At 44.3% G+C, this 26,389-nt stretch overlaps 1 protein-coding gene across 11 annotated transcripts in view; it reads left to right on the top strand.

Annotated features, from left to right (window-relative positions):
- The window catches only part of RIPOR1 (RHO family interacting cell polarization regulator 1), a 2,621,322-nt gene that overhangs the window by 2,377,566 nt on the left and 217,367 nt on the right, over positions 1 to 26,389 (top strand). For all 11 annotated transcript variants that reach the window (XM_044058659.1, XM_044058658.1, XM_044058663.1 and 8 more), the window contains one exon: positions 16,027 to 16,223. In XM_044058659.1, the coding sequence (XP_043914594.1) occupies positions 16,027 to 16,223 (197 nt within the window). The remainder of the gene's footprint in view (positions 1 to 16,026; positions 16,224 to 26,389) is intronic.

Below are 26,389 nucleotides of genomic sequence, written 5' to 3'. Positions count from 1 at the left end.
CGAGGTATAAACCTCCCCTCCCTCTTGCACACTTTCCTACCGCCCTCTTACTTACACACAGACACACCCCTACCTCCCTCTCACACACACCCCTACCTTTACCTACCTACTTCCTACATACACGCATACACATCCCTACCTACCTACTTCTTAACATCCACACACCCATACCTACCTATTTCTTCCACACACACACACTCACACACCAACCTCTCACTTGTGCATTCCTCTGCAGTCAAAAACGTCTTCTGGAATTCAAATTCCGCATGGACCTGGAAGGTGAAGATGTAAACCATCAGTTGCACAGACGCAGAAGACGAAAGCAGGTCACAAGCACCTGTTGCATATGTGTGACAGGACGCGAAGAGCATTCTTAAAGAAGAACTCCCTGGTATTGAAGCAAGTATCACTCATCTGAATGAAAGAGACTTTTGTCTTTGGTGCCAAAATAGAGAACAGGATCATTTCAATCAGGGTACAATGTTTTGGCCATTTCAGACAGTCTACCACTGGATCCCACCTTTTCCTGTTTTGACCACATCAAACAGTTTTTAAATGGGTTTTATATGTTAGATCACTAAGAAAAAAGTGGCTTCTCCTTGGAATTTTCATTTTGCTTAAAAAAAACATGCATCCCCCTTTGAACCTACAGCCTATTCTTTGTTTCAGACATGGAAGAATGTCACGTTGATAGCTTTAACTTTTGCTAGACTGGTTTCTGAATTACAAATATCATTCAGCTTGGTTTGATTTTTCACAGGGTGAGTCTGAGAACCAGTTCTTCCTTTACATCTAAAGTTTTTTTCTGATTTTTCCCTTAAACTATTCAACTCCCTGTTTTCTGTCCTAATCAACAAAACAAGGAAGTAAAGGATTCTTCATTGCCTGGATATTCACAGACAGTTAAGATATTATCTGTGCAAAAATAATCAACTTTTTTGTATGTTATGATGCCAAGAAAAAATGACAGCCAGCTTCTAAGCAAAGTATCTCTTAGAAGGCTGTCTTTCTCCATTTAGTTTTGCTATACTAACCATGGCAAAAGTCCACCTGAAAGTGTCGAGGCTCATTCTGCTAGAGCAGTTGCTATATCTGAGGCCTTCTGGAAGACTGTGGACTCTAGATCAATTTTGGAAGCAGCTACTTGGTCCACTGTTCATACATTTACCAAACATTACAAGCAGGATGTTGTTTCCAGAGACAGAGCAGGCTTCACTAGTGCTGTTCTTCAGGGAACTCTAAACTGTAGTCGTCCTCCATCCACCCTTTCTTCCTCAGCTGTAGCAGTCATCCCACAAGTAATGATTACTGTAAGAGTGATTTAATGAAGAACACAGTACAACTGTGTAGTTAATGCACTGTAATAGCAGCTGTTCAAATGGATCACTGCTGCAGTAATGATACCCTTTTTCCATCCCCTGAATAATCTCTTACCTTGCCAGTGTGGGTTATACTTCTTTTTTTTTTTTCTCTTCAGACAAGACTTCTCTTAGAGCAGTAAGCTTCAGTTTCCCCTTCTTGGGGGCAAGAAAGCTGTGGATTTTGGCATGACTGTATGTCCCTGTTATACTGGCACATTGCCTTGTGCTAAGGGCAGATGTACAGCATGCGAGGAAGGTAGAAGAAGCTTTGTAAACTGGCCAGATGTATGGTATCCTTACCAGGGTGTGTCCTGTATGTGATGGTTACTGCAACAGTAATCAAGTCAAACATCTACTGTTACGGTAAATTAACTGCACAGCTGTACTTCCCATTGTTTGGAATGTATGTCAGCTAATGTTAAAAATGGATCTTGTGTTAACTTTTTCATTGCTATGTTACATGAAGACTTTAATATGAAGAAGGGTAAATGATAGTGTCATGGAATCTGAAATGTGACAGTCTGTAATAACTGGATGCTTTTTTTAAGTATATGTACTTGTAAGTATATTTAAAGCTAGTGACATTAGGGAGTAAATTCTCTCTAATATTTTCTAAGTGTTTGATCTTGTTTGCATTTAATTTCACGTCTGCTGTACAACATTTACTATGCTGATATTTTTGCATGCGATAATGCTTATCTGAATAGATCTTTCTCATAGTGTTCTTGATGTACTGTAGTCTGCCTTTGTTCCTCATTGTGGCAAGAACAGGTCTTAGATCAAGCTGCTTATTCACCCAGCAGTTTCTTCCAGGTGAATGTTGACATAAACTTAAATGCAGTTGGAAAGGCAACATAGATAGCAACAAAACTATGACTGTCTTACACACATACACCCCAACCAGAGCCCTCCAGTCTTCAGAAAGGACACTTAAATGTGGCTAAACCCAACAGAAGAGCAGGGCAATGCCTATATTCCTACAACATTGCCAAACTGTGGAGTAGGCTCCCCTCATACATTACTCAGCTTGACTCCCTAATAGCCTTTAAAGCTGCACTAAAAACCCACTATTTAAATAATCCCAGCTGTACCTGTGAAATACAGTGTAAGCCCCCTTAATTTCAGACACTTAACTACTCAGATCCTACTCTTTAACCCTCTGTTATATTATTCTGTTCCTCCTCTATATGTCTGTTTCGCCTACCTAAGGTATATGCAATGTACTAACGATTATGATTACTTTCTTGTGATTGAAAGTATATTATTATGTATTTATACAGTCTGATAATTATGTATTAACTATATACCGTTACTCCCCACCCTGTGCTAATGTATGTATATCTCTTTCATTTTGTATTTGTTTTATACAATATTTGATTACCCATGGAGCTTTTCTCCCCGGGCCTCCAATGAAAATGAGATTCTGACCCAGTGGACTTTCCCGGTCAACAAATGTCAATAAATAAATAAAGCCTGTACTAGTATGTGAATATGAAGCACTGCATGCGATATCAACCCGATTATCATGGGCTGTGGGGATTTTTGAAAGGCAGATCTGATGTTCTTCGTGTTTCACTGTTGCAGTTGTCACGCTTGGGTTATCTGCCTGCAGGTAGCCCTCAGTCGGCCCGAATACCAGAGTCTTAGGATTTCTGCGTCGGATGCTGTCGCCTCTTCCATGACGTCAGGTCATCAGGGGTATAAAACAGGCAGCCGATGCCATTACATCAGTCTTTCCTGCCGAGGAGGAGCTCGAAGCAGAAGCAGTTCGCAAGTGCAGGTCGGCCACTACCTGAAATTTTCATTTTCAAGTTTGTAATCCTGAAGTCTTCTAAAGCTAAGTACCCCGTTGAGGATCCTTTTTCTTACTCTAACCGATGTCAGAAAAAGTTAACAATTGTCTTGCCTATGGGAAGCAAATACCTCACAGAGATTTTCATTCTTACTGCGTCACCTGTTTAGGCCCAGACCACGACGTCCCTTGCTGCCGGTTTTGTGCCTTGCTTAACGCCCGAACCATTGATCATCGGGCTATCCTTGTTGCTAAATTCTTTCGCTCTCTTTCTCCGTATTCCGAATTGCCTTCGATAAGCCATCCGACTACAGATCTTCCAAAAAAGCATAAAGGTAAAGATAGAGGCAGACCGTATAGGTCCAAAACTGCAGACGACGCTTCCGTTAAGCTAGTCGCTAGTCCGCCGGTACTCAGTGAGGTGACTTTGCAGCTACAGATTCACAGGCCTCTGCTAAGACACATTCGGAGTCCGTTATGCTGCGAGATGCTTCTTCGACTATGGGTCCAGAGCTGTTGTGCGGGCACCGGCTTCTGAGGGTGTTTTCCGACCTACCGATGTTCAAATTAAACCGACAACTTCGTTTTTAACTAAACCACCGAGTTTCTGAGACCAAGAGTATGCACTACGCCTAGAAAACCGACGACCAAAGCACATGCTCGAGCTCCCATGCCACAAAAACAAATGCTTAGAATGGCTGCAGACCTTATTACCCTAATTAGGGGAAGCCAGCCTTCCCCTGCTAAGAGACAAAGAATTGAATTTCATTCTGATTCTACAGACCAGGAGTCTGATGACTCTGACCCTTCTGATTATCAGGACTAGCCCTTATCAACCTATGAGGATTCAGATGCAGAGGAATCCATTCCCTCTGCCTCCCCTCCAGAAGATTTTTCTTTTGGTGAAACCTTGTATACTTTAAGAGAGCATTTCCACTGGGAATGCCAGGACTATCCTCAGTCCAAAAAGAGACTCAGATAATTTTTAGAGTTGCCTCAGCACAGGCCACTAGCTATACCCCCTGTCCTGGATGTTGTAGATGTTTTTATATAATCCAGTCTTACTCCAGATACTTTACCCCTGGCCCCTAGGAAACCTGACAGGTACTACAGAGTACCTGATTCCCACAAATTTCTCTTCAGGAATCCTACTGTGCATCCGGAGACTATTTCCCAAGGACCTAAAGGTATTAAGGCTACTACAGCTAAAAATTCTACCCCTGCAGACAGGGATTCCAGAGTTTGACAGATGGGGTAAGAAGGTATATACCTCTGCAACCCTTGCCATAAGGGCACTGAATTGCCATTTTCACATGTTGAAGTACCAGCAGCATATTAAGGAACTAATTAAACAACAAATGGTGTTACTCCTAGATTGTGCAGAAGATAAAGATTTACAAGAGCCTCATGCATTCTGCAAACCAAGTTAGTAAGCATACTTTGCAGTGTGGCTTTGATGCTCTAGAAACCTCTTGCAGGGCTGCAGTCACTGGGTCTGTACTGAGAAGGCATGCTTGGCTGAAGGAACAAACCTTGCCAGATCATGTCAAATCCAAATTACTAGATGCTCCTTTAAATAAGGACTGTTTATTTGGCACCAAAGCAGAAGAGGTTCTTAAAAAGATGGAAGAAAAAACTAAATCTATGCAAACTGTTAAAGAACTCTTACAAGTGCAACCACCTAGATTCAGTAGGCATTGACCTTCAAAAAACTGGTCCTTTCCAGCCCCTTCCAGGCCTTCCCAGACCCAAGCCCAGGGGAAACAGGCCACCCAGACTACAGTCTCAGAGTATGTAGAGATCTAAACAATGGAGTGCCCTCACCTCAGAAACAGGGAGTGGTAAGCCGCCTCCTTATGGAAAACGTTCACTATGAGTTATCCTTCCCAGCCCTGCCCAATTACTTGTGCCCCTAGGAGGAAAACTTGCCCTTCATGCAAAAAACTGGATGTCTATTACTCAGGACAGATGGGTCTAAACATTGTATCCCATGGGGTACAGATTCTACTTCCATGGTTCCACTTCATATGATCGAAAGCTCATAACATCTAAATTCAAAACAGCAAAACCAAATGATCAAAAATCCAAAACATCTAAAACTCATAACATCGAATCTCAAAACGCCGAAAACTACAGAGCAACTATAAATAACATCCTACACACTGTTTACTATGTTTATGTAGGGGGGCAAGCCCCCCTGCACCCCCCCCCATAAATTAAATATACCAACTCCGAGGTCTCACTACAGTGGGGTTAGGAAATTAACTTTTTCCCCCACTGTAGTACGACCTCGGAGTTGGTATATTTAATTTACGGGGTGTGTGGGGGTGCGGATCCCCCCTGCATAAACATAGTAAAACCTCTGTGGGATGTTATTTATAGTTGCTTTGTAGTTTTCAATGTTTTGAGATTTGATGTTATGAGTTTTAAATATTTTGGGTTTTAGGTGTTGTGGTTTAGATGTTATGAATTTAGATGTTATGGGTTTTCGATGTTTTCAAGTGAAACCACTTCCATACACTGCCAACCCCAAGCGGGTTTCCAGACCTTCCCCCAAACCAGCGGGCAGAGGCTCAAAAGCAAGTACTTTCCCTGCTCAATATCAGAGCTATTCAGCCTGTTCCAGTAGAACAAAGGGGGCAAGGTTTCTACTCCAGACTTTTCCTGGTGCCCAGAAAAGAGGGCTGTTGGCACCCAATCCTGGATCTATCCACTCTCAACACCTTTGTGGTGGTACCAAAATTCAAGATGCTTACCCTGCAACAGCTTCTCCGTATGCTAGCCAAGGATGCCTGGTTAGTATCTCTAGACTTAAAAGTAGCTTATCTGCACATCCCCATAAGGGAGTCATGCAGAAAATATCTACGCTTCAGGGCAGGCTCTATGCACTGTCAGTTCTCTGCACTTCCCTTTGGCTTATCTACTGTGCCCAGAGTATTCACAAAGTGCCTGGCTCCAGCCATTGCATACTGCAGGCAGAGAAATATCCAAATTTTCCCATACTTGGACGACTGCCTGATTCAGGCGGACAGCCAGAAATTGCTACTTCAGCACCTGGCATTTGTAGAAAGCCTTCTCACTTCATTAGGGTACACCATCAATGAAAAGAAATCACAATGGGTGCCCAGTCAAAAGATTGTATTCCTGGGAGCAAGCTTGGACACAACTTCCCAGATGGCTTTTCTCACTTCAGAAAAACAGGCCTATCTGACAAACTACTTCAAACAAATGGCCACCAGAACCCAGCTGTCTGCAAGAAAAATACTGCAAGCACTATGGTTCATGGTTTCATGTGTTCTGCTAATTCCATATGCAAGACTGCATATGAGGAAACTTCAATGGTACTTAAAAAGTATTTGGTGCCAGCATTCTCAGGACCTGGAAACAGTCATTCCAGTCATACCTTGTCTAAGGGCAGAGTTCCTTTGGTGGGCAGAAGCATGCAACCACAACAAGGGATTGCTTTTCACTCGACCCCTCGCCACCCAAACCCTGACAACAGACTCATCAGACTATGCATGGGGGACTCACCTGGCAGACAAATGCTTTCAGGGCCACTGGAGCCCAGCCCAGATTATCCTGCACGTCAATCAAAAATAGATGCTAGCTGTACAGAATGCTTTGACAGCCTTCAAATACCTAATCTTTCCAGGACAACTGCTTATAAAAACAGGCAATACCACAGTTATGTGGTACATAAACAAGCAGGGGGGGGTACCCATTCTTACCCACCTTGCAGGTTAGCCATGGCCCTATGGAACACAGCCTTGAGCAACCACGTGCATCTACAAGCTCAGTTCCTGCCAGGCAAACAAAATTCACTGGCAAACAACTTAAGCAGAAATCTTCTAAACCCTCATGAGTGGAAATTGGAGCCCAAGACCTTCAACCCTCTGATTCAGAGGTGGGGGACACCGGAGGTGGACCTATTTGCCTCCCCCGAGAACCACCAATTGAGCAGATTCTGCACCAGGAACCCTCACAGCAGGGTCTGGAAGGTGGATGCCCTATCCTTTCAATGGGAAAACCTCTCAATTTATGCCTTTCCCCCTCTGCCCCTCCTCTCAAAAGTACTACTCAACATAAAACAGGACAAACCAAGGGCAATTCTTATTGCTCCAGACTGGCCACGCCAGCACTGGTACCCACTCTTGCGCAATCTGACAACAGTGCCACCCTGGCACCTTCACCAGACTTTTACCCTGTTGTCTCAGCAGGAGGGACAGATTTTTCATCCACAATTGCAATCCCTAAACCTTGCAGCCTGGCTTATCCCTTAAATACACCACCAGCAACCCTCAGCAAACAGGTGCTGGACGTCGTTCTTGAAGCCAGAAGGCCTAGTACTAGGAAATCCTATGGTGAAAAGTGGAAAAGATATTGTTCTTGGAATCAGTCTCAAGGGAAGGACACAGCGGTGCCCTCCTTACCTCTAATCCTGGATTACCTAGCAGAGCTATTCCACAGCAGCCTATCCTTCTCCTCCATTAAGATTCATGCCTCTGCCGTCTCAGCGCATTGTAATACTGAGCCACCTCTATTTTCCCACCCTCTCATCAAACAGTTCCTGAGAGGGGCTAACAACTTAAGGCCTTCCTAGGAGAGCACCCACCCCTGCCTGGGACCTTAACTTTGTACTGGAAAAGCACACACTTCCCCCTTTTGAACCTGCAGCTTCAGCAGAGTTAAAATTCCTCTCTTGGAAAACAGCCTTGCTTTTAGTCATAACTTCAGCAAGAAGAGTGTCTGAGTTACAGGCACTAATGGCTGTGGAACCCTTCATGATTTTCCATGCTGACAGGGTTTCCCTCAGGACTAACCTGTCCTTTATGCCTAAGGTGGTGTCCAGTGTGGCTCTAAACCAGTCCATCCATTTGCCAACCTTTTTCCCTAACCCTCAGAATAAAGGGGAAAGGATCCTTGGACGTGCACAGACAGCTCAGGTTCTACCTTGACAGGACTAAACCTTTCAGAAAATCTGACCACCTGCTACTCAGCTTTGCTACAGGGCAGAGGGTAAGGCCATTTCAAAACAAGCTATTTCCAAATGGATAGCACACTGCATCCATTTCTGCTACAAGCACCATGGAAAACCTACTCCACAGAGGATCAGACCATATTCCACTAGGGCTACTTCCACCTCTATAGCTTTTCTCAGGGGTGTCCCTACCAGGGACATTCTGGAAGTTGCAACCTGAAGTTTTGTACACACCTTCACCAAGCATTACCACTTACCAGTCATTTCTAAATCCAGAGCTGGATTTGCTGCAGCAGTCTTGCAAGGCCTACTAGCCAGCCCTAACACTTCTTGACTGCCTCCACCCTTCCTCAGCTTTGGGAATCAACCCAAGTGTGGTGACCGCAACAGTGAAACACAAAGAACATAGTACAGTTGTGTACACTTACCATAAATGTAGATGTTCGAGTGTATTCACTGTTGCAGTTCTGGTTTCCCTCCCTCCAGCCCCCTGGCTTTCTGTATCTTTCTACCTCTCCTCTCTATGGACATTCCTAATGGCATTGGTATTTACTTTTTTACTGTGGTGTTCCCCACCATATACTAGCCTCCTATTTGGGGGGCTTATGACATTTGGGGCAAGAAAAACTGATGTAATGGTGTCTGCTACGTGTTTTATACCCCTGACGACCTGACGTCATGGAAGAAGCGACAGCATCCGATGCAGAAATCCTAAGACTCTGGTATTCAGGCCGACTGAGGGCTACCTGCAAGCAGATAACCCAAGTGTACATTTATGGTAAGTGTTACACAACCGTACTTTGCTTTCTTTCTTAAAGATCAACAGTGAGCAGCTAAAGAACTAAAAATCACCAACTGAGAAGATGCATTTACTGGATCAGGTTTACCACAGAAGTTGCACACGTATAAAAGCGTTAAGTGAGAGATTTTAAAAAGTATACTTCAAGTATAGCTAAGTATGAGATACACAGCTGTGCTTAACCTCCCCCTTCCCATATGATAGCTAGTACATCTCCAGTGCAGACTATAACTGTCTATTATTTACTCACAATACTGACTGTGATTCATTTGTGGTTCACAGGCAACCCTGGGGATTTTGGCTATACAGAGGAGCTTAATATTACAGTTTCATGGCTTTCCTGTTGTAACACATAAGAAAAGGTAGTGAGTGGAAAAGAAATGTTTTTACAGAGCGTACTTACAAGACTGAGGAGAAACACTTTTATACTGTCCCCTAGCAGAACGTCTAGAAAAAAATGCAACTTTCTGAGTTTCTAATAGCTTGCTGAAGTCACTTGGACTATGTATTTCTAGTCATTTTAAGTGGTATGGTTATGTATATCTCAAAGCAAGGTACACCAGTTTTCCTTAAACATTTATGTGTATACATTTTGTAATTGTATTTAAAACTAAAAATGAAATGGCTGTGGAAGCTTATAAATAGCGAGAAACTGAAAACTGATCATCACTAATAAAATAGCTTCAGAATTGTACCTTGGGAGATTTTGGCTTGATGTTCTTTTGTGTTTCACTGTTGCAGTCATCACGTTTGGGTTATCTGCCTGCAGGTAGCCCTCAGCCGGCCTGAATACCAGAGTCTTCAGATTTCTGTGTCCGATGCTGTTGCTTCTTCCATGATGTCAGGTCGTCTGGAGTATAAAACATGCAGCCAATGCCATTACATCAGTCTTTCTTGCTGTGCGGTGCCCAAAGCAGAAGCAGTTTGCAAGTGCCTGTCGGCCGACTCCTGAAATTTTTGTTTTCGAGTTTCAAACCTGAAGTCTTCAAAAAGATAAGTAGCCCGTTGGGGATCCTTTTTTCTTGACCTAACCGATGTCTGAAAAAATTAACAATTGTCTTGCCTGTGGAAAGCAAATACCTCATAGAAATTTTCATTTTTACTGTATCACCTGTTTAGGCCCAGACCACGACGTCCCTCGCTGTCAGTTTTGTGCCTTGTTCAATGCCCGAACTATTCGTCGTCAGGATATTTTTGTAGCTAAATACTTTTGTTCTCAATCTCTGTACTCCAAAATGGCTTCGTTAAGCCATCCGACTACTGATCTTCCGAAAAAACGTAAGGATAAAGACAGAGATAGACCGCATAGATCCAAAAATGCCGACAAAGCTTCCGTTAAGCTTTCGCAGCCCCTGATAGCCGCTACTACAGATTTGCAGGCCTCTACTGAGACCCATTCGGAGTCCGGTATGCCGCAAGATGCTTCTTCGACTATGGAACCTGCGGGTGTCTCTACCTTGGATGGGTCCGGAGCCGCTGTGCAGGCACCGGCATCTGAGGGTGTATTCAGGCCTACTGATTTTCATATTAAACCGATGACTTCATTTCAAGCTAAGAATACCGAATTCCTCGGGCCTAAAGCTCGCACTACGCCTAGAAAACCAATGACCAAACCGCATTCTCACGCCCTTATGCCTCAAAAACAAATGATTAGAATGGCTGAAGACCTTATTACCTTAATTAGGGGAAGCCAGCCTTCTCCCTTTTAAGAGACCCAGAACTGATTTTCTTTCTGATTCTTCAGATCAGGAATCTGATATCTCTGTTCCTTCTGACTACCAGGATTTATCCTTATCTACTTATGAGGATTCTGATCCAGGGGATTCCATTCCCTCTGCTTCCCCTCCATAAGATTTTTCTTTTGGTGAAACCTTGTATACCCTTAGGGAGCATTTCCGCTGGGAAAGCCAGGACTATTCTGAGCCCAAAAAGAGACTTAGGGAATTTTTACTCCTGCCTCAACACAGGCCTCTAGTTATCCCTCCTGTCCTGGAGATTGTAGATGATGTTTTCTTGGAATCCAGCCTTACTCCAGACACCTTGCCTCCAGCTCCCAGGAAACCGGACAGGTACTGCAGAGTACCTGACTCTCACAAATTCCTCTTCAGGAATCCTACTGCAGATCCAGAGACCATTTCCCAAGGACCAAAAGGCATTAAGGCTACTTCTGCTAAAAATCCTACACCTTCTGATAGGGACTCTAGAGCTTTAGATAGATGGGGTAAGAAAGTATGCACTTCTGCTACTTTGGCCACTAGGGCTTTACATTGCCAGTTTCATATGTTAGTATATCAGCAACATATTATCGGACTACTTAAACAGAAAATGATTTTGATTCCTGGCTCTGCTGAACGCAAAGATTTACAAGAGTTAATGCATTCTGCTGAACAAGTTGGTAAACATACTTTGCAATGTGGTTTTCATGCTTTAGAAGCATCTTGCAGGGCTGCTGTCACTGGTTTTGTACTTAGAAGGCATGCTTGGCTTAAGGAACAAAACTTGCCAGATGATCTTAAAGCTAAATTACTGGATGCACCCCTTAAAGCAAGACCGACATTTTGGTAACAAAGCAGAAGAAGTCCTCAAAAGGATGGCGGAAAAAGCTAAATCTATGCAAATTGTTAAAGATTTCTTACAAGTACAGCCTCCTAGATTCAGTAGGCATTGGCCTTCAAAGAACTGTTCTTTTCCAGTCCCTTCCAGACCTTCTCAGTCCAAGTCCAGGAGCAGCAGACCACCAAGACTTCAGTCTCAGGCTATGCACAGATCTAAGCAGTGGGGGGGGCTCCCACTTCCAAAGCAGGAAGTAGTAAGCCACCCCCTATGGAAAAATGCACAATGACTTATCCTTAACTCTTCCAAGCCCTGCTCAACTACTTGCTCCCTTAGGAGGAAAACTCGCCCTGCATGCAAAAAACTGGGAACTCGTTACCCAGGAAAATGGGTTTTAAATATAGTTTCCCTAGGATACAGATTCCACTTCCACTCTCTCCCAACCCCAAGTGGATGTCCAGACCCTCCCACCAAATCAGTGGGCGGAGACCCAAAAACAAGTGCTCTCTCTCCCCTCAGTATCAGGGCTATTCAGCCTGTCCCAGGAGAACAAAGGGGATGAGGTTTTTATTCAAGACTGTTCTTGGTTCCCAGAAAAGAAAACTCCTGGTGTCTTATCCTGGACCTGTTTATTCTCAACACCTTTCTGGTGGATTCAAAATGCTAACTCTTCAACAGCTTCTTCCTATGCTAGCCAAGGATGCCTGGCTGGCAACCCTAGACTTAAAAGAAGCTTACCTGCACATCCCAATAACAGAATCCTGCAGACAATGCCTACGTTTCAGGGTGGGCTCCATGCACTATCAGTTCTCTGCACTTCCCTTTGGCTTATCTACTGCGCCCAGGGTATTCACAAAGTGCCTGACTCCAGCCATTGCATTTTGCAGGCAGAGAAATATTCAGATTTACCCATACTTGGATGATTGCCTGATTCATCCAGAAAGTCAGGACCTGTTACTACATCACCTGGCATTTGTAGAGAGACTTCTAACCTCACTGGGGTACACCATCAACAAGAAGAAATCACACTTAGTATCCTGCCAACAGATGGTATTCCTGGGAGCAAGCTTGAACACAACTTCCCAGATGGCATTCCTCACTCCAGAGAAACAAGTTTATTTGACAACCTACTTCAACTTACTGGCCAGAATAACCCAGCTATCTGCAAGGAAAATCCTGCAAGCCCTGGGGTTCATGGCCTCTTGCATTCTGTTAATTCCATATGCAAGACTGCATATAGGTTCATAGGTTCATACTAGGCTATCTGCCCAAGGGCATTTATAAGCCTAGCCCATAGTTATGTGGCTTTCGCCACCCCTTTAGTTTGAATAAAAACTATGCCTATCATTTTTCTGTGCCTATGTCAAGCAGTGACACTGAAGTAATCCCTGGGGTATATCTGCGATCTCCCATCCATTGGTCAAGATTCCTCTTGAACAAGGCCAGCGAGGTGCTCTGCCTCACATGTACCGGGATTTTGTTCCACAGCATAGGGAGTCTCTGGGTGATGAATCTGTCCCTCCAGCACGTTCTATTTATAACCGTGTCAAGGTTTAAGTCTCCCGCCCTTGTGGTTCTGAGGGATCTAGATTTTTTGAGGTGAAGCATATTCATCAAATCTGGGTTTGACATGGCCTTATATGTCAGGCACAGGTCACCTCTGAGCAAGCGGTATGAGACTGAATAGAGCTGGAGTTCTTTCAGTCGGGCAGCATAAGACATATTTTTGAGACCTTTTATCCTTTTGGTAAGGAATATGAGGAAACTTCAATGATATCTAAAAAGTCTATGGTGTCAGCATTCTCAGGACCTGGAAACAATAATTCCTATCATTCTTTGTCTAAGGGCAGAGTTCCTTTGGTGGGCAGAGGCCTGCTACCACAACAAGGGACTCCCTTTCATTCCACCCCCTGCCGCCCATACCCTAACAACAGACGCATCAGACTATGCATGGGGGGCAGTGCATTCAGGGCAAATGGAACCCAAAACAGATGCACCTGCATATCAATCAAAAAGAAATGCTAGCTGTACAGAATGCTCTGACAGCCTTCAAAGACCTTATTCTTCCAGGACAACTATTGGTAAAGACAGAAAACACCACAGTTATGTAATACATAAACAGGCAGGGGGAAACCCATTCCTACCCACTCTGCAGACTAGCCATGGCTCTGTGGAACACAGCCTTGAGCTACCAAGTGAACCTGAAAACTCAATTCCTGCCAGGCAAACTAAATTCACTGGCAGACGACTTGAGTAGAAATCTCATGGACCCACACCAATGGAAACTGGAACCCAAAATATTCAAGCTCTTGAGGAACAAATGGGGGACACAGAGGTAGACCTGTTTGCCTCCCCTCAGAACTACCAATTGAACAAATTATGCACCAGAACTCCCCACAGTAAAGCTTGGAAAGTGGATGCCCTGTCCTTTACTTGTGAAAGCCTCTCAATTTATGCCTTCCCCCTCTGCCTCTCCTCTCGAAGGTTGTACTAAAGATCAAACAGGACAAGCCAAGGACAATGCTTATTGCCCCAGACTGGCCACGCCAGCACTGGTACCCCCTTTTGCACAGTCTGACAGGGCTGCAACCATAGAACCTGCCTCAGACCCCTTCCCTGCTGTCCCAGCAGGTGGGCCAGATTCTGCACGTTCATCTTCAAACCCTGAACCTTGCAGCCTGGCTAATTCCCTGAGCTCACCTCCAGCAACCCTCAATAAGCAGATGCTGGATGTCATTCTTGAGGCAAAGAGGTCTAGTACTAGAAAATCCTATTCAGAAAAGTGGAAAAGATACTGTTCCTGGAGCCAGGCTCGGGGGATGGGCACAACAGTGCCCACCTTACCTCATACTCTAGATTATTTAACAGAAATGCTCCACAAGGGCCTATCTTTCTCTTCTATTAAGATTCATGCCTCAGCCATTTCAGCACATTATAATAGTGAGCCACACCTCTTCTCGCATCCTCTGCTAAAACAATTCCTTAGAGGGACCAAAAACTTAAGACCTCCCAGGAGAGCTCCCACTCCAGCCTGGGACCTTAACTTTATATTGGAAAAACTCTTCCCCACTTTGAACCAGCTGCTACAGCAGAGTTGAAATTCCTTTCTTGGAAAACAGCCTTACTTCTAGCCATCACTTCTGCAAGAAGAGTGTCTGAACTGCAGGCCCTCATGGCAGTGAAACCCTTCATTATCTTCCATGCGGACAGGGTTTCCCTCAGGACTAATCCATCCTTTATGCCCAAGGTGGTATCTAGTGTGGCTCTAAACCAGTCCATTCATTTGCCTACTTTTTTCCCTAGTCCTCAAAATAAGGGGGAAAGGATACTGCAATCTCTGGACATCCACAGACAGCTTAGATTCTATTTGGTCAGAACTAAGCCTCTCAGAAAATCTGACCAGCTCCTAGTTAGCTTTTCTGCAGGGGCAGAGGGGAAGGCCATGTCAAAGCAAACCATTTCCAAATGGATAGCCCATTGCATCCATTTCTGCTACATGCACCATGGAAAACCTACCCCACAGGGGATAAGATCACATTTCACCAGGGCTGCATCTACCTCTATGGCATTTCTCAGAGGAGTCCCTATCAAGGACATCCTGGCAGCTGCTACCTGAAGCTCTGTACATACTTTCCCTAAGCATTACCACCTGCTTATCTTTTCTAAATCCAGAGCTGGATTTGCCACAGCAGTCTTACAAGACCTGATTGCTAGCCCTAATGCTCTTTAACTGCCTCCACCCTTCCTTAGCTTTGGGAATCAACCCCCTTCCTTAGCTTTGGGAATCAACCCAAATGTGATGACTGCAACAGTGAAGCATGAAGAACATAGTACAGTTGTGTACACTTACCATAAATTTAGATGTTCAAGTGTATTCACTGTTGCAGTCCTGGTTACCCTCCCTCCAACCCCCTGACTTCTCTTGTCTCCACCTTTCCTTCTTGTTTGCCATATATTATATCATGTGTATTTGCTTTTTGCTGGGGGTGTCCCATACCATATAATTACTTCCTATTGTGGGGGCACCTGACATCTGGGGCAAGGAAAACTGATGTAATGGCATCGGCTGCATGTTTTATACCCCTGACGACCTGACATCATGGAAGAAGCGACAGCATCCGACGCAGAAATCCAAAGACTCTGGTATTCAGACTGGCTGAGGGCTACCTGCAGACAGATAACCCAAATGTTATGATTGCAACAGTGAATACACTTGAACATCTACATTTATGGTAAGTGTACACAACTGTACTGTTTTAATCTGTGCTGCATGGAATCTCCTGAATCAACACAAGGACTAGCTGTAACTGGGAGGAACTGGTTAGGCTTATTATAATTATTATTTTTATTTTCAGTTTTCATGGACAAATACACTGTAACAGTGTACCACTCCCATCTGAAATGCAGACGGATGTGAAAGGAGAGACATTATCTCTCCTTAATGGTCATGTAGTGTTGGATAATGGAAGTTGTTTCTGCTTTTAGGAAATCGGGTATCCATGCTGAGCAGTCTTTTCTTTCTTTTTTTTTTTATCTTCTACAGAGCTGCGTTTGCAGAATCTTTACTCAGATGACCAAGATGTGGTATTGAAAACCCTTAAAAGAATATCTGAAGATCAGCTTCAGAAGGAGGAGCTTAAAGCTTTAGGAATTCTACTTCATAATGGCAGCCACAAAGTCTGTCATGCAGTTTCATTACTAATGAAAAACTTGGCAGAAAATCTCAATTTCAGAGAAAGGGTAAGGAAAAAAACAGTTATTGTATTAGTATTCATCCCGTCTCAATGTTGTAAAGCCAAAGATCAGTGCATTTTTTTAGTACAGATCTGTTTATTGCTGCCTGCTTTAGCAGTCTAAGGCCTTTTTGATTTACCAGTTGCATTGCTAATAGTCATCACTTCCTCTGTTTATTATTCATTTTTACTCCTGTTTTTCATGATATGTTCTCACAAGGAGAATGGAATTGGATAGTAAGGGTCACAACTGTTTAATTATTCTTCAGCAGCAATGTACATCTGTAGTGATTGTTTCTTCAGGATCCCACGCAATTTTATCCTGCTTCTCCATAAACACCTTACCTGTTTCAAACTCCCAGTCTACAGCCTACCCAAATTTTTACGAGTGAGGAGCTGAAAGTGCTGAAGATATGTGTTTCTGTTGCTTGTAAACAATCTGCAAATACAGGGGTAATAACTACAGCAGAGTCATGTTCTGGGATAATTACTCCCGGGAAGTCATATCCCTTATCTCTTCAGGACAAGATAATGTCATGTAACCTACTTAGATATTTCTAAATGATGAATGGATGCACTGGCTTGCAAGCACAGGAACAGGCCTACAGTATGAGTAAATTCTGGTATTTGTAGCATCTCAAGCACTGGAGGATTAGCCATGGAGAAAGAGGAATAATAGAGGTTATGCGCATTCTCCAGACCTGGGAGAAGGTGTCCCACTGGAGGAGCACTTTGTCAGAGTATTCTCCCTGATGATGAGAGATTTGGCCAATTCACAGTAGTACACCAGGTGATGGGATGGTGTTGGAGGTGTTTATTGTGCTTGCATGAGTATGTGGTAGACTTCTTGCAGAGTGCAGTACCTTGTGAATGTGATACTTTGGACACTGAAAGGAAGCTAAGGCATAAGTAAATCTACCCTTCAGACTATGTAGGAAGAAGGTCCTGCTGTAACTGACTCTCAGACCATGTGTTTTTTTTTCTGTATATTTACTTCATATGTTAATTGGGTTGAGGTCCATTGTCAGTGAAGACCTGAGAAACCCGTCCAGCTAAGTGACTAACTCAAGAGTCACACAGTACACAAAAGATGACTTATAAACAAAAGAGTTTGTATTAACCTGTCTGGTTGCATGTGAATTTTTGGTGTTAACTCATCACTCATAGTAAGCATGGGATGGCAAGTGTGCAGAAGCTGTGTATGCTTCCTCACCCTCCCACTCTTCATCTGTGTTCTGAGTACCATCAGGGTACATACATGTAACTTCAGACCCAAGGCAACTGAGCCAAGGAGGAAGGGAAATCTGATATAAGGCAGTGACCTTGTTAGTGTCTGCAAGAAGGGGACCACGAGTAAAGCATGCAGAAATTGTATGATCTGATGTTGCCAATTTCCATTCATTCCTCAACACTAATGGGTTCAGATCCAATCCTTAGATCTGACTCGGCCGTTAAACTAGCTCATGGCCTCCAAAAACTCTCAAGGTCCTTCCCTACCTATAATGTAGCAATGCCAGATCTCCTTTGCCACTTTCGCATCTAGACGTGGTCATCTTCAGCTCTCAAGTTACAGAGTGGGAGATAATTTTTTTCAAATGTATTTCCTTTTCAAAACAGCTTGTTTGCTAGATGTATACTGTCTCTCTGTGTCTGTATTACTAAACTCCTTTCATTAGTATAATTTCTGCCTACCATTGTTGGTAGGCCTAGATTTCCTTCCCAACCCTTATACACTTTGTGTATTTCTAACTTTACAATTGTTGGTAAAATTATATTTTTCCTTTCTATTACACCTTGTGTAATTTCTTCAGTACTACTGGTGGTATTTTTCCTGTCTGTCCTTTCTAGTCTTTAAAAAAATAAATTGTTATTGCATGTTTTTGATTTGATATCTCCTTTACGAGATGTTCGAAAAAAGTCCTTCGGGATTCAAGAAGTATGATGTGTGGGCACATATTGCCTATCTCTGATGCCCATTCTCTTTACGTTTATTGCTTGGGCCCAGATCATTTAAAGATAGATTGCAGTATTTGCAATATGTTTAACCCTTGTGCTCTTGCTGATAGGAGAAATAACAATATTAAAGGGTTTGCTGCCCACCTCTTTTTTTCTGAAGCCATCATTGGGGCTCAATCCCCAATCAGAAGGCTAAAGACCCATTCAAGAGGTCTAAACCTTAGGAGTCTTCTGCCTGTTCCTTGTCGGAACCTCCCAAGAAAGTACAGAAATGAGATCCAAAACTTAAGATCCAGCCCTCTTTGGATCCAACCAAATCTACATCGGATCCTACTGTCTTGGATCTGAAGCCTCTACCCAGGATCACGTGCTCCCCCATTTGGACACAGTTCCATCCAGAATGCCTTCCCCTTTTTTGGAGGTTACTCTAAATTTCCATCTCTGGCATTTTCTCATGCCTGCAGGAGTCTCATTGAAGCAGATGTGGTGAGAATGAGAAGGAAATTCTTCACAGTGCAAATTCAGATAGGAGTTCTCATGGCTTTTACCCCTTCTGGTCAGGAAACCTGATCATCCACTACTCCACCCATGACAGCTCCTTCTGTAATCCAGCCTGTTGTTTTAGAGTCCTTGGATCTGAGCCTTCTGGGTCTGTCTTGTTCTGGATCCGAAGAAAACACTTTCTTCAGTTCCAAATGTTGCGCTGAGTGCACCAGCTCCGACTTCCTCAGAGCTGGATGTCTCTTGGAGTCGAAACATCCTTGTCGGGTCTGATAGGTTGGAGTCGACTGTGAGGTTTTCTGACCAGTCGCTTCATCTCGGAGCCTCAGAAGTGGATGGCTCAGCTCCAACTTCCACCTGTGGTGGGTTCTCAGAGTGGATGGAGGTGATGGTCCAGAAACTTGCTTTCTCTGCTCCGTTGTCTTCCTTCTGTCTGGTGCAATCTGGCTTTGAGGTTGTGAAGAGAATGATGTTCTTCATGTTTCACTGTTGCAGTCATCACTTTTGAGTTATCTGCTTGCATTAGCCATCAGTCAGCCTGATTAAGAAAGTCTTGGGTCCTGCGTTGGTTGCTGTCTCTTCTTCCATGACGTCAGGTTGTCAGGGGTATAAAACATGCAGCCGACGCCATCAGTCTTTCTTGCAGTGCAGTGCCCAACGCAGAAGCAGTTAGCAAGTGCCAGTCGGCCGACTCCTAAAATTTTCGTTTTTGAGTTTCAGAACCGAAGTCTTCAACTAAAAGCTAAGTACCCCGTTGGGGAAACTTTTTCTTGCTCTTAACCGATGTCAGTAAAAGTAAATAATTGCATTACTTGCAAATACCTCATAAAGATTTTAATTCGTACTGTATTCCTTGCCTAGGCCCTGACCACGACGTACCTCGCTGTCAGTTTTGTGCCTTAAACCACGAACTATCTATCATCGGTATATTTACGCTTCTAAATATTTTGGTGCTGGGTTCAATTATCCTGTGTCTTTGGTCAGCCATCCGACTACCGGCATTCTGAAAAAATGCAACGATAGACAGAGACAGGCCGCCTAGGTCCAAAGCTGCCGACGACGCTTCTCCTAAGCTAGTCACCAGTTCGCCGGTACTCAGTGAGGCGCTTTCACAGTCCCTGATACCCGCTACTTCTGATTCGCAGGCCTCTACTGAGACCCATTCGGAGTCCAGTATGCCACAAGATGCTTCAACTGTGGAACCTGCGGATGTCTCTACCTTGGATGGGTCCGGAGCTGCTGTGCAGGCACCAGCTTCTGAGGATGTGTTCAGGCCTACTGACTTGCGTATTAAACCGACGCCATCGTCTTCTTCAAAGCCCAAGTCTCGAATCATGCCTAGAAAACTGACACCCAGACTGCATGGTCAGGCCTCTATGGCTAAAAAGCAAATGATAAGAATGGCTGAAGACCTTATTACTTTAATCAGGGGAAGCAGGCCTTTTCCCTCTAAGAGACCTAGGACTGAGTTTGTTTATTTATGATACTTCTGACCAGGATTATGAATTTTCTGTTTCTTCTGATGACCAGGATTTACCCTTATCTACCTATGAGGATTCTGATGCTGAGGACTCTATTCCCTCTGCCCCCCCCCCCGGAGGATTTCTCTTTTGGTGAAACCTTGCATACTCTCAGGGAGCATTTTCATGGAAAAGTCAGGATTTCTCTGATTCTAAAAAGAGGCTTAGGGATTTCTTAATCCTGCCCCAGCACAGGCCTTTAGCCATACCCTCCTGTACTAGACATTGTTGTTGATGCATTTGAATAATCTAGCTTGGCCCCTGACTTTTTATCTCCTGCTCCCTGGAAACCTGATAGATATTACAGGATCCCTGACTCTCACAAATTCCTTTTTAAAAATCCTACTGCGGATCCTGGTACCATTTCACAGGGGCCTAAGGGCATTAAAGCTGCTACTGCCAAAAATCCTACCCCCTCTGATGGAGATTCCAGGGCGCTGGATAATTGGGGTAAGAAGGTATACATTTCTGCAACTTTGGCCATTAGGGTCTTAAACTGCCATTTTCATATGTATCAGCAGCATATTATTGGATTGCTTAAACAGAAAATGATGTTGATTCCTGACTGTGCTGAAAATAAGGATTTACAGGATTTGTTGCATTCATCTGAACAAGTTAGAAAACATATTTACAATGTGGTTTTGATTTTCTTGAGGCATCTTGCAGGGCTGCTGTAACTGGGTCTGTACATAGAAGGCATGCTTGGCTTAAGGAGCAATCCCTACCAGATCATGTTAAAGCAAAATTACAGGATGCTCCCCTAAACCAGGACCGCCTGTTTGGCAACAAGGCTGAAGAAGTTCTTAAAATGATGGAAGAAAAAGCTAAATCTATGCAAACTGTTAATGATTTCTTACAAGTACAACCTTGTTACAAGATTTAGTAGGCATTATCCTTCCAAGAGTTGGTCCTTTCCTGCATCTTCCAGCCCTCCTCAGTCCAAACTCAGATCTAACAGAGCTCCCAGGCTGCAGTCCCAGGGTACGCACAGGACTAAGCAGTGGGGGGGCCTCCACTTCCAAATCTGGGAGCAGTAAAACTCCCCCCTATAGTAAACTGTCTCAGTGACTTCTTTTTAAAACTTCCAAGCACTTATCAACTGACTGCCCCTTTGGGGGGAAAGATTGCTCTTCATGCAAAGAACTGGGAACTCATTACCCAGGACGAATGGGTTTTAAATATAGTGTCCCAGGGATACAGATTTCACTTCCACACGTTACCAACACCAAGTGGATGGCCAGATCTACCCCCAAATCCGTGGGCAGAGGCCCAAAAGCAAGTACTTTCTCTCTTACGCATGGGGGTTATTCAGTTGGTACCAGAAGAGGAAAAGGGGCAAGGTTTCTACTCGAGACTTTTCCTGGTACCCAGAAAAGATAATTCATGGCGTCCTATCCTGAACCTGTCTACTCTAAACACCTTTTTGGTGATTTCAAAATTCAAGATGCTGACTCTTCACCAGTTGCTTCCTATGCTAGACAAAAATGCCTGGTTGGCAACACTAGATTTAAAAGAAGCATACCTGCACATCCCAATCAGGGAATCTTGCAGAAGATACCTACGCTTCAAAGCAGGCTACACGCACTTTCAGTTCTCTGCACTGCCCTTTGGCTTATCTACTGCACCCAGGGTATTCACAAAGTGCTTAGCTCTAGTTATTGCATTTTGCAGGCAAAGAAATATTCAAATATACCCATACCTGGACAATTGTCTAATTCAGGCAGAAAGCCAGGACATACTTTTGAATCATCTGGCCTTTGTACAAAGGCTGCTAACTTGTCTGGGGTACGCCATAAACGAAAATAAATCACACCTGGTACACTGTCAAAGAATTATATTCCTGGGAGCAAGCTTGAATATAACTTCCCAGATGGCTTTCCTCACACCAGAGAAACAAATTAATTTGACAACCTACTTCAAGCAAGTGGCCACAAAAACCCTGCTATCTGCAAGACAAATACAGCAAGGCTTGGGGTTCATGGCCTCCTGCATTCTTCTAATTCCATATGCAAGACTGCATATGGGGAAACTACAATGGTATCTAAAAAGCCTATGGTGTCAACATTCTCAGGATCTAGAAGCAATGATTCCTGTCATACCTTGCCTATGCCTAGAGTTCCTTTGGTGGGAAGAGGCCTGCCACCAAAACAAGTGACTACCATTCACACTACCCCCTGCCGCCCAAAACCTAACAGCAGACGCATCAGACTATGAATGGGTGGGCTCACCTGGCAAGGAAGTGCATTCAGGGCAAATGGAACCCGTCAAATGCACCTGCATATCAATCAAAAAGAAATGTTAGCTGTAGAAAATGCTCTGACAGCCTTCAAGGACTACATTCTTCCAGGACAACTAATGGTAAAGGCAGACAACACCACTGTTATTGTTGTTTCTTTCGGCTTTTCCCGGTTAGGGGCCGCCACAGCGGAACTCCGGTCCGCTAATGATTGGCAGTAGATTTTTACGTGCTGGCTTGCCGGGCCTAATGCACAACCTTCAACGAAGGAACGCCCATTCACGGATGTTGCCACACAGAAGATGCTCTAACTGAGAATCGAACGGGCAACGTCTAACTGTGAGGCGACAAGGGTACCGCAGCACCACCACCGCAGTTACAACACCACTGTTATGTGGTACATAAGCAGGGGAGCACACATTCTTACGCCCTCTGCAGACTAGCCATGGCATTGTGGAACACAGCCCTGAGCTACCAAGTGTCTCTACAAGCTCAATTTCTGCCAGGGAAATTAAATACACTGGCAGACGGACTAAGCAGAAACCTCATGGACCCACACGAATGGAAACTGGAACCAAGGATTTTCAATATGTTGACAAGCAAATGGGGGAGCCCAGATATAGATCTGTTTGCCTCTCCCCAGAACTACCAATTGGACAAATTTTGTACAAGGACTCCCCACAAACAAGCCTGGAAAGTGGATTCTCTGTCCTTCATCTGGAAAAACCTATCAGTCTATGCCTTCCACCCTATGCCTCTACTCTCCAAAGTACTACTAAAGATCAAACAGGACAAACCAAGGATGATTTGATTGCACCAGACTGGCCACACCAAGACTGGTACCCCCTCTTGCACAGTGTGTCAGGGTTGGCCCCATGGCACCTGCTTCAGACTCCTTCCCTGTTGTCTCATCAGGAGAACCAGATTCTGCACCCTCAGCTTCTAACACTGTACCTAGCAGCCTGACTAATTACCTAATCTCTCCTTTACTATCCCTCAGTAAACCAGTAATAGATATCATTTTAGAGGCAAGGAGGCCTAGTACTAGAAAATCTTATGCTGAAAAATGGAAAAGATTCTGGAACCAATCTCAAGGGATGAGCTCAGCAGCACCCAATTTACATCAGATTTTACAGTACTTAACTGAGATGCTTCACAAGGGTCTGTCTTTTTCCTCCATCAAAATTCATGCCTCAGCAATTTCAGCTCATTATAACACAGAACTTCCCCTCTTCTCTCATCCACTGCTCAAGCAGTTCCTCAGAGGGGCCAAAAATTTAAGACCACCCAGGAGAGCTCCAGCCCCAGCCTGGGACCTTAACTTTGTCTTGGAGAAACTCACTCGTCCTCCTTTCGAGCCAGCTGCTAGTGCAGATTTAAAATTGTTTTCTTGGAAAACAGCTTTCCTTTTAGCAGTCACTTCAGCAAGAAGGGTATCTGAATTACAGGCACTTATGGCAATGGAGCCTTTCATTGTCTTTCATGAGGACAGGGTGTCCCTCAGAACCAATCCATCCTTCATGCCCAAGGTGGTATCCAGTGTGGCTCTTAATCAGTCCATTCATGTGAAAACCTTCTTTCCTAATCCACAGAACAAAGCGGAACGGATACTGCACTCCTTAGATGTGCAAAAACAGCTTAGATTTTACTTGGACAGGACTAAACCTCAAAGGAAATTTGCACAACTGCTGGTGGCATTTGCTGCAGGGGCAGAGGAGAAGGCTATTTCTAAGCAAACCATTTCTAAATGGATAGGCCATTGCATTCATTTCTGCTGTAAGCACCATAGAAAACCTATCCCACAGGGGATCAGACCCCACTTTACCAGGGCTGCATCTACCTCTACAGCCTTTCTCAGAGGCGTCCCTACCAGGGACATCCTTGAAGCTGCTACCTGGAGTTCTGTACATACTTTCACCAAGCATTATCATTTGCCAATTTTCTCTAAATCCAGAGCTGGCTTTGCCACTGCAGTCTTGCAGGGCCTTATAGCTGGTCCTAATGCTATCTAAATTCCTCCTCCCAACCTGAGCTTTGGGAATCTACCCAAAAGTGATGACTGCAACAGTGAAACACGAAGAACATAAGTACAGTTGTGTACACTTACCATAAATGTAGATGTTCAAGTGTATTCACTGTTGCAGTCTTGGTTACCCTCCCTCCAGCCCCCTGACTTCTTTTGGTTATACCTCTACTTTCCTCTACTATGCTCAAAAGCTTTTTAGTGTATTTGCTTTTTTGCTGGAGGTATATCCTTGTATATTTATATATTAAATTGCTTCCCATCAGGGGGGCACTTGACATCTGGGGCAAGAAAAACTAATGTAATGGCGTCGGCTGCATGTTTTATATACCTGACGTCACGTAAGAAGAGATAGCAACCGACGCAGGACCCAAGACTTTGTTAATCAGGCTGACTGAGGACAACTGCAAGCAGATAACCCAAAAGTGATGACTGCAACAGTGAATACACTCAAACATCTACATTTATGGTAAGTGTACACAACTGTACTTTCTCTGCTCTGGCAGGACAGATGTGTCCTACCCCCCCCCCCGAACCCACCCTGTCCTTCTCAAATGAGTTTGCACCATGAGCCTCAGCATTCTACCCCACAGGGGCAGCCAGCTCAAAGCTTCCAGGCTACCCGGCAGGATATAGTAATCTTTTCTGATACTTCACTGGACCATCCCACTAAGGAAGCCCCTAGGAAGGGGAAGTGGGAAAGGAGACACTTTGACTTTCCTCAAGAGTCAGTCACTGAGGATACTGATTTCGATGAAAGAGAGGGGTCCCCAAAATGACCATCCGATGACGTCTGATTTGGAGACATTCTTGAGATTCTTAAGCAGAAGGGTGGCGGGTCTTCCCAAGACCCTTCTCCAGAAAATCCATTATTTCTGGAGGCCTTTGGAGCTGGCCCGTCTACCTCTTGGGTTACTCCACCCACTGATGAGCTCATTGATTTGATTTCTAGGTGGGCATGGAAGGAACCTGATTTAGCTGAGCTAATCCCCAAGAGACTAGACTGAATTCTGGCTCCACAAGTAGGAAGGGAATTTTGGGGTAAAGGGGTGCCAGTAGATGCCATGGTCATGGTGGCAGCTACAAAAAAGGAACTCGTGGAACAGAGTTTCACTGTCCATCCTCGTAACAGAGAGTCTAGGGCAATGGACAGATTTGGGAAGCTTGTTTATGCTTCAGTGACTTTTACACTCAGATTGCTAAACTGTCTGGCACATTTGACGAGGCTTCAAAGAGATTTGATTAAAGAGCTATCAAAATCCCTTTCTGGAACCAAAGCTGCTGAGGCTCAATCTTCAGTAGTCTCTCAGTTGGCTACTCTACAAGCTATAGCTAATTCATCCATGATGTTTATCTCGTAGTCTGCAGGAGGCACTTCAAGGGCCACAGGTTCAGGTATTTCCATCAGGAGGCATGCCTGGATGTGCTTGTTTGATTTTGCGGAGCCCTTCAAATCCTTGTTCATCAGTACTCCCTTTGACAGCACTTCTTTGTTTGGCCCCACACTGAAGGGCACACTCTCCAGGTGTGAGAAAGGCGGAAAGACCCTCTCTGCAGTGGGCGTGTATTTTTCAACTCCTCAAAGGACCTTTTCCGGGAGTCATCGGGAAGGTTGAAAAATGTGGTTCAAAAAGTCTCAGGGTCCTTTCCAGGACACGCGTGGAGATAGTTCCCCCAGAGGCAGAGGAGGCCCACAAAACCAGGGGCCCAGAGATTCCTTTTCTGTCAGACCCTTTCAGCGCTCCTGAAAGGAGGCCCGATTGTCCACCTCCGGAGGCAGTTGGAGGTTGCTTATCTCTGCACCAGAGAGCCTAGCTACATATTTCAAAAGACAGTTGGGTGCAGAGAATTATAATGTCCTTTTTCCTACCTCCTCCATTGTTAAGAAAATTTCCTGATGTTCCACCCAGTCAGAGGAAAGCAGCAGCACTAGAAAT

The sequence above is a fragment of the Protopterus annectens genome, chromosome 16.part0 (genome assembly GCF_019279795.1).
Source record: "Protopterus annectens isolate FY-2018-M chromosome 16.part0, PAN1.0, whole genome shotgun sequence".
Lineage (NCBI taxonomy): Eukaryota > Metazoa > Chordata > Ceratodontiformes > Protopteridae > Protopterus > Protopterus annectens.
This window is presented reverse-complemented; position numbering and strand designations above follow the sequence as displayed.